The 8988-nt window shown below is 47.5% G+C and overlaps 1 protein-coding gene and 2 non-coding genes across 3 annotated transcripts; all 3 read left to right on the top strand.

The window, feature by feature from the left end:
- Positions 1 to 778: 778 nt before the first annotated feature.
- EI90DRAFT_t209 lies at positions 779 to 852 on the top strand. The gene has a single exon. It is a non-coding gene; the product is annotated as a tRNA-Ala (tRNA).
- A 2305-nt stretch (positions 853 to 3157) lies between these two features.
- EI90DRAFT_t210 lies at positions 3158 to 3231 on the top strand. The gene has a single exon. It is a non-coding gene; the product is annotated as a tRNA-Ala (tRNA).
- Positions 3232 to 6464: 3233 nt separating this feature from the next.
- EI90DRAFT_3130115 (uncharacterized protein) lies at positions 6465 to 8056 on the top strand (the record flags this gene model as incomplete). Its single annotated transcript, XM_039064275.1, has 2 exons — positions 6465 to 7022; positions 7955 to 8056. 2 exons carry the CDS (start codon positions 6465 to 6467, stop codon positions 8054 to 8056), a joined length of 660 nt encoding a protein of 219 aa, XP_038911342.1.
- Positions 8057 to 8988: the final 932 nt, after the last annotated feature.

Genomic DNA, 8988 nt, shown 5'->3' with positions numbered 1-8988 from the left:
CTATTCTCCCTCATTCCTATTTGGGCTGCTGCTTCCTTTCCATTCAGTCAGCTAGCCATTCCCGACTCCCATCCTCCTTCCTTCCTTCTTGGGCCTTGGCCCTTCATTCCTCCTTTGGGAAACACCATTGAGTCAAACTCTTGACCCTCGGTGTTGTTCCTCTTTCCATCTCCCTTTGTCTCCTTTTGTCCTACCCTTGTTCCTTTTGATTCCGGACCCCTCCTTATATACAATGTACCTAGTAACTTGTAACCTCAGTCCAAAATCGACTGGAATTCCCCCCAAGAGACTTTCCCTCTGCTAGATCCGAAATTAGGGACCCCTAGGACAACCAGCAATGGCACAGCGCTCCGCCTGAGTCGCTGAGGCCGAGGTCCTTCCATGCTAAGTCTCCGATTCCATTCCGGAGTCGTCCGAATCCCCGCATTCTAACACTCCAACACCAATGAAAGTCAATCGAATTCCATCTCGGATCCATCATAACTCGAGGTCAAGGCTAAAACCTTGAATCCAATCAGAGAGCGAGAAAACGGTGGTCCAGCTGAAAAAAAGAACACAGCCATAGGTTCACCTGATCTTGTCTTAGTATAATAGATTCCCGCAAACTTTGCCTTTGCCTCGGATTTTTCTCCTGCACCTCAGATTCGGTGCAGGATCGTTGGGATGATGTGACAGCGTGGACAAAGTTCAGCGGTAGAAATGTCGGAAAATCGCGAAATCGATCAAAAACCCGAGATTTGACATTTAAAATTGTTGAAATAACCACCTCAGCCTAACAGGGCATATGGTGTAATGGCTGTGCACACTGAGTTCGCGATCCAGAAGACTGGAGTTCGATTCCCAGTATGTCCAACTTTTAGGTTTCCCTAAAAGACCACGTGCAAATTCCAACATGGTGGACATTCTGCGGAATACACCGAGCACACCCAAATCCGGTTGCTGCCGCGTGAGCTGGGCACGTGAAGTCAAGCATTAAATTAGCCGGCCTGACAAAGTTTCAGGGGGTGTAGCTCAGAGCACTAAGGACCCAAATCCGGCTGCTTCAGACCACATGACATGGACATGTAGGAGATTAGCAGTAAGTCCGGCCTGAATATAAATTCAGGGGGTGACGGCTCACGGGTTGTTGGAACCCCGGTGGTTTGGGTCACATGTGGATCACATGGTCAATCCAATGTGAAGGGGGTGTGTTGAAATAACCACCTCAGCCTAACAGTGGGGGTCGGCAATCCATGTTGAAGCGTGCCACCCCCACATGACCCACTTTTCCCTGTGAAACCTGGCAAGTCCTTTGATCATCTAACAAAGTGCTCAAACTCTCTCCAATCTCTTAATTATTGTTATTAACGCCAATATATGGTCTCTAGTAATCTAAATGGCCAGTTATTTTGAAAATTACTCTGTGGGATTGTGCTGATCGGCTGTCATCATCTCGCTATCTCCCGCATCCTCCATTTCTCGCCCTCTCCTGTGCTCAATTGCTAGCACCAGCTCTCTAACCTTGTCATCCTGATTTGGAATGCGACTGCTGAGAGGAACCAATGCATCTTGGAGCCTATATGCATTTAGCTTGAGGCTTAGGCTGCCAGCTGTGCGATAGTTGTCTTTGGGTTTCTTGCCCATTCTATGTCATTGGTGAGTTCACCCGCCTTTAATGCCTCGATTTTAGCAGTGTATTTGAGTTCCTTAAACTTCCTTTATCTGCCTTTCCCTCCTATTTTCTGCAACCTTCACTATTCTAGCATCTGCAAGCAATTTTCTATGAGCTTTCTCGGATCCTGATGCGCTGATAGGGGCTGTCTGCAAGATCTTGTGTTTTCTTGGTGTAAGCTTTGCTGTGATGAATTCATCGACAATTGATGCAGCTTTTTGATTACGAGAACAGCCATTGCTTTTGACCCGGTTCCGCTGTGAAGCCATGATACAATGGGATCCCTCATCAGTACCCAACCCCGGTGTGTGAATGCACTTAAAAGAGCAAAAAAGGCCCACTTTGCACGCGAATTTGGGCTTCGGCAACTTGTCACGGCCATGCATTCCGGCCCATTAGCCGCCCGTCCCGATGCCGCCCGAGCCCGTTCCCGCTATGCGAGCGTGAGCATGAGCCCCAACCTCAGCCCTATCCTCCCTGAGGACTCCCTGCTCACTCCCCCACTTTCCCCTAGGCTCCCCTGCACCTGGCCGACTCCCCACAGCCATGCCAACCTTCCCACCCTGAGTCCGCCTCCGGCACCGTGCCCAGCACGACTCCCCTACCCCACCCACTTGGCCCCTACAGGGCCACTATCATCCCCGCGCCCGACTCCGGCCCAACTCCGAGTCCAGCACCGCTACAATACCATCGCCGCTATCGCGGCCCTACGCTCTTTCCTTTATTTATCTGTTATTGTTTGTTTTGACCCTCGGTCATTGCCGATCGCTATGCGGCCAACCCCGCTCCTTATCCTTGTTTGCTTCCGGACCCTTCGGCCTTCGGCCCGGGTCCGCTTCCATTCATTTCTTCCTCCTATATATATCCTGTATACTACATTATAGTACTTTAGCTCTAATATCGATGTGACCATGACCCCTAAGTCCTGACCCCAACAAGGCAACCCCAGTGAGTCCGAAATGAGGGCCAAGAGACAGCTAGGGGGCACAGCACTCCCTTTAGAGTTGCTGAGGCCAAATGCCCTACCCCTGGGCCTTGTTCGTGGCATCATGGCCATCGCGGCCTATAGCAGCCCGCAACGGCGACCTTCGGTGCCGACCCCGGACCAGTGTCTAACACAACTGCCGCATGCACTCGATAACCACAAATCCCACTGCCCAAATTTCTCCTTCATCTCATAGTGTCTTGACTTTACAGATGAATTGAATATATATTGTATTGGATGTATCTAGGTATCCGTAGGTTTTGTTTTCAAAATTAATGACATCTTTCATGTTTTTCACTGTGATTTCTCGCAATATCTCAACAAAGAAGCATATTCAAAATGAAAAAAACCTAAGGTGCACTGGTATGGGTCACCAAGAACACTATTTTGCAATCACTTGAGTTCTATATTTGTTGTGTAGAGAGTCAAATGTCCCGCCATTCCCAGCTTTATTTGCAATAGACAGCACAGCCACGGGTGGGTGAACAGTTGTCAACCTGAATTGCCGACCCCCACTAACAGGGCATATGGTGTAATGGCTGTGCACACTGAGTTCGCGATCCAGAAGACTGGAGTTCGATTCCCAGTATGTCCAACTTTTAGGTTTCCCTAAAAGACCACATGCAAATTCCAACAAAAATGCCGTTTAAACGTGAATTTTGGCGTCTAAACGTTGTGATAAATTAGGCGATTTTTGATATCATTAAATGCCTTGTTACACCCCTGAAATCAGACTCTTACCCAGTTCGTTGTCGCTCCGTGGACGCGTGAAATCTGAGCTTTTTTGTTACTAAGTACTTTTATTCAATACTAAAGTAGTCACGTTGGGATTGAAGCACATGATATGAAAACGTAATCACAAGTTCCAGTCACATGGTATGGAAATAAGGCAATTAAACCCGATCACCTACTCCGAAAAACGAACACGACACTTCGCTCCAACGACTGGCACAATTTGGCGGTGGCGGTGTTCTTGGTAACATCCGGAAATAATACTTCGATCTCAGAAAGGCATCCTCGCCGTGTCCCCTTGTCCCTCCACCACCTTTCACACCATGAACACACCTGCAGATCACGTAGAAGATGTATTTAAATACATGCTAGCTAATGGACTCACCCTCACATCATTCCTATCAATCATTTTGACCTCCGTGCAATTAGGCCGCTATTTGAGTCCAAGGCACCGGCACTTTGGAGACTGCTCCAACACCTCCTTGTGGTGGAAAGCAAGGGACGAGAAGGATGCAGGGCAAAGGTGGTACCGAGTCGAAGTGCCGGGTTAGGTGCCGGAAGAGATGAAGACGGTTGTGGCGATCATGTTAGTGCAGGGTGTCATATCCATCCCCGGCCATCGACTTCCGGTCTCTCCGATCCCTCCGTTCTAACTCCGCTCCCCCCTCACCAACCTCGGAGCCCCCGTATTCCGCAAACCTCTCGGTACCCCTTGATGGTCACCACCCCCTCATTTCAATTTATTACCTACGCCTCCCTAAGTACGGAGCCCCGAAGACTTCCGGACAGCTCCGACGTCTGCTAGCGCACTCCCGCCTCCGCTGGGCAATACACTCGCCTGCCCTGCAGAGCCCACCTTCAGGCCTATCCCTCCTTTCCGTTTCTGGGTTAACGCCTGCCTTTCCGCTAACCCCGCGAACCGACTCGTTGGTAATATTCAGTCGGCTAATGTCTTAACCCCGTTAGCTCCGCTCCGTTCGGCTCCGCCAATTGCGGAACCGTCTCCGCTGTAACCATATATATACACCACTTGTACATAGGTTACGCCCCAGCAGATAAATCAACTAGAGTTACCCCCCTAGGTTCTAAGTGCCAGTCAGTAAGTTAGGGCACGGACGTGTCACTAGGCACAGCGCTCTTGGCAGAAGTCGCTGAGGCCGAAGCCCTCCATTACGGAGACATTCCTTCGTCTCAAGTCTGGTCTCTGACACAGGGCACCAGTCAAAGGGAAACAATAGGGAGAGGAACTACGCCCTGCTTCAAATTGTAAGCTATAGTGTGCAATACATATTATGTATGACTTACTCTGAAGTTTTGGATAGAAAGGAGTCGTAATCTTATCGATAATCTTGCATGGTTGCAATGAACAGTGCAATGCATTGCAGGTGAAGAATTCATTCTATTTGGCTGCTTCGAATGCTTTGAAATCCGTCTGTCAGTGGGCTGTGCATGCCGGACTTGCAGTCTCCACCTCCTCACTGGATAACCTTCGAATGTCACTGATAAGGAACCAGAAGGAGTTGAATAAAAGCCTTGGGTCTATAGAGAGAACCAAGTTGAGGGCGGCTGGACGAGAATATAGTGGACTCTTAATTAGGAAGGTATACGATACAAATATATGTAAATATGGGTTTCGAGGTCGTTCTTCCAACACACCCTCGAACGAAGAAACTAAGGAGAAAGAAGTATAAAGAATGCAATTAATAAAGAGCGTGTGATTCAGGATAAGATCCATCCACATCTGCTAGCTTCGCATGTCCCTTCTCCACTGATCCAGACTTGGTTGTATTATTTTTTCGATGGCGACATGCTTCTCGAGTGCTGATGTCACAGTTACTCCACATGTGGTCCGAAGCACCACAGTTGTAACAGGTACCCGGTGTTTTATGAGTCCGGGTAATGTTCACCACAGCTGGCCCATCTATAGACGCGGCTTCGCACTGACGGGCTTCTTCATTTAACAATCGTCTGATGACTTCTTGAATAGTTGCCAGATTTGCTGAATAATCCGGGCTATCGAGGAGGGTGTCGACAAGGACAATAAGGGGAGTGTAGGATTCAGGGAGATCACGGATGAGGGTGTTTACAATGTCGATGGGGATCATGGGGGAATTGCTATCGGCAAGACGACAAACCATGTCTTCAACCTTCGTGACCCAATCCCGCATTGAGAGCTTAGGGTCATAGCCCATTGAATTGAATTGACAGCAAAGTCCAGCAACAGAACTGTGGCCTTCGGCACGGAATAATGTTTGGAGTTTCTTCCAGGTGCCACAAGCGTCAGAACTATCGCAATGTGTGATGTACTTGACCGACACATAAGATTTCTGTGGCTGTGAGGTCATGTTTCTTTTGCCAAGCAATGACGGTCTTGTGGTGCACGCTTCCAACTGGTCGGGGTGAATCACCAGATACAACACTCCAAAGGTCCTTCTTTACCAGATAGGCCTTCATATACATTGCCCAGGCCGCGTAATTGTCGTCATTGAGTTTGTCAAAGGGGGTAGAAGCGGGCATGTGGGAAGTGAAAAATTAAGAGTGGGAAGCAAGCAGTTTGAAGAAAATTTCACCCTCTGAAGGGAAATTTCCGGTGGCCGTGAGAAGCAAATTTCGTGGCAAGGAGTGGAAGGGGAAATAAGGAATATTGCATGCCTGTCTAAGGACTTAGAGCAAGGGGGTGATGAAGGGGTGCCAAGTCCGACCTTAAAAATGGGCGCCAGACTGGACTTGCATGCCCAACACAAACTTGAAGAATGCCACACACTGGCCTTAATGGTGGGCGCCAGGCTGGACTTCAGTGCCCAAAAACAATGCCTTAAAGGACTTAAAAGGATGCCTGGTGTACAGGACTTAACAAATGCCGCATGGGACTTAAGATACGGGGGATTGCCCCTGCCTCCGCTGAGGACTTATGAAGGTGGTCAACTGCACTTTGACCAACTGCCATGAGAGTCGGGCAGACTTCCTTGATACCTAAGCTTGTCCAGGCGAGCTGCCTGGGCTCATAACCTATAGAGAGAACCAAGTTGAGGGCGGCTGGACGAGAATATAGTGGACTCTTAATTAGGAAGGTATATGATACAAATATATGTAAATATGGGTTTCAAGGTTGTTCTTCCAACAGGGTCCACTCGAATAGTGAACTTAGCGTACGACAACTGTGACTTCAAGTTTGGTGTTGGCCAGCCAACAGATCTTAAGGACCGCACGTTCGAGAGCATCACTACAGGACTTTTCTTTGCACCCCCAAAGGAGGTGCTTCCTGAGCATTTAGAATATGCTGAAAGTATATGGGACTCACATCCAAACAACCCCAATGCTCCCAATGTCCCACCGATGATCACCTTTGCCGATGTCCTACCGACTCCCGAAGCTGCAGTCAGAATCATGGCACACTGTCGGTGGCACATCACATCAGTATTGATCGAAGAACACTTCCCTGAACTTCGATCTCATCTTCTTGATCCTCCATCGACGTTCCAGTTGTCACCGCAACAAATGTTGTACTCTACCGCAGAGGCAGTGTATGCGAAGGCATCCACAATTGATGGGAATATTGACGCTATCATGTCACTTCTCCAGCAAAGTGGCATTGTGGAAGTGGGGGTCTTCGAGAAATACGTTATTCTTGGCCTGGTTCTACGCAATCTGCAGGTGTGTTCATGGTGTGAAAGGTGGTGGAGGGACAAGGGGACACGGCGAGGATGCCTTTCTGAGATCGAAGTATTATTTCCGGATGTTACCAAGAACACCGCCACCGCCAAATTGTGCCAGTCGTTGGAGCGAAGTGTCGTGTTCGTTTTTCGGAGTAGGTGATCAGGTTTAATTGCCTTATTTCCGTACCATGTGACTGGAACTTGTGATTACGTTTTCATATCATGTGCTTCAATCCCAACGTGACTACTTTAGTATTGAATAAAAGTACTTAGTAACAAAAAAGCTCAGATTTCGCGCGTCCACGGAGCGACAACGAACTGGGTACATCAGCAAAAGTCCGTTATGCTCCGGAGCATCAAGAGTGGCTGGAGCATGTGGGAGACAAAACAGCAGATTGGGCACTCCTGGAGCCAATAGTGTTCTCCTGGGAGGGGGTTCAGGAGCAGCTGGGAGTGGTGAGGAGTATGTAATGTGCCTGGAGCAGTGGGAGGAAAATTTTGGTCTCTAAAAAGTTGAAAAAAATTTTTTCAGGAAAAATCAAAAAAAAAAATCAGGAACTATAGTGCCTTTAAAGTGCTTTCAGGACATATAATTATTTGCAAAATTGAGGAAGAAATGATGGAGAAAAATGGAAAATACTTTCGGAGACCTGAGAAATAATGAGAACTGAATTGATGGGAAAGTCTGAAAATTGAATAGGAAAGTGAGGGGAAGCCTTGTAAGCATTGTTATTTTCTGCTGTTCTGATTTTTCCTGATTGTTCTTGGTCTCACTCCCAGCTGCTCCTGGACCCTCCCAGGAGCTTTCAGGAGCTTCCAGGAGTATTGAGGAGCAGCTGGGAATGAGACCAAGAAGAATCAGGAAAAATCACAACAGCAGAAAATAACAATGCTACAAGGCTTCCCCTCACTTTCCTATTCAATTTTCAGACTTTCCCATCAATTCAGTTCTTGGGTCTCCAAAAGTATTTTCCATTAGCTGCTCCTGGACCCTCCCAGGAGCTTCCAGGAGTATCCAGGAGTATCCAGTAGCAGCTTGGAGTGAGACCAAGAACAATCAGGAAAAATTAGAACAGCAGAAAATAACAATGCTACAAGGCTTCCCCTCACTTCCCTATTCAATTTTCAGACTTTCCCATCAATTCAGTTCTCATTATTTCTTGGGTCTCCGAAAGTATTTTCCATTTTTCTCCATCATTTCTTCCTCGATTTTGCAAATAATTATATATCCTGAAAGCACTTCAAAGGCACTACAGTTCCTGAATTTTTTTGATTTTTTCCCTAATTATTTTTTTCAACTTTTTAGAAGTCCCTATTTTTCAAATTTTCCTCATTTCCCTCTATATCCCCCCCCTCATTCCCCCCCCTCATTCTCCCCCTCATTCTCCCCCTCATTCTCCCCTCATTCTCCCCCTCATTTCCCCCTCATTTCCCCCCCTCATTCTCCCCCATTTCCCCCTCCCCCATATTCTGCCAGCCCGAAAGTGATTAAGTTGCCAGATTAATCATATATCAGGCCATAAATTTTGATTGTGTATTGGTGAGTCTCAGTGTCCTTGATATATAGTATAGTGTTTGATCTAAATGTTAAGCAGTGTCTTGTTGTGTTAGTCTTGTGGTAGGAGGTATTCATGGGGGATCTTCCCTCTTTTTTTCCTTTTCATTTTCAAATGCTCCAGGAGCTCCCAGAAGCTTCTCACCCCTATACACTTTGAAGCATTTAAATTGTATTTACTGGATATGTTTGTGCACAAAGCAATGCTCCAGGCCCTCCTGGGAGTGCCCTGGAGTACCTAGCCAACTCTGGAGGAAATGGGCTGTTCCTGGACTGGCCAATCTCCTCCTGATTCTCCCAGTGCTCTCGATACTCCAGAGCACTCAGGAGCATAACAATTTTTTGCTGATGTAAGAGTCTGCCCTGAAATGCTCTAATAAATATGTCATAAATGCTTCCCACAGCATCA

This window comes from Cantharellus anzutake, assembly GCF_015039405.1.
Source record: "Cantharellus anzutake strain C23 chromosome Unknown EI90scaffold_63, whole genome shotgun sequence".
Classification (NCBI taxonomy): domain Eukaryota; kingdom Fungi; phylum Basidiomycota; class Agaricomycetes; order Cantharellales; family Hydnaceae; genus Cantharellus; species Cantharellus anzutake.
The sequence above is the reverse complement of the archived record's forward strand: the minus strand, read 5'-3'. Positions and strand labels throughout refer to the sequence as shown.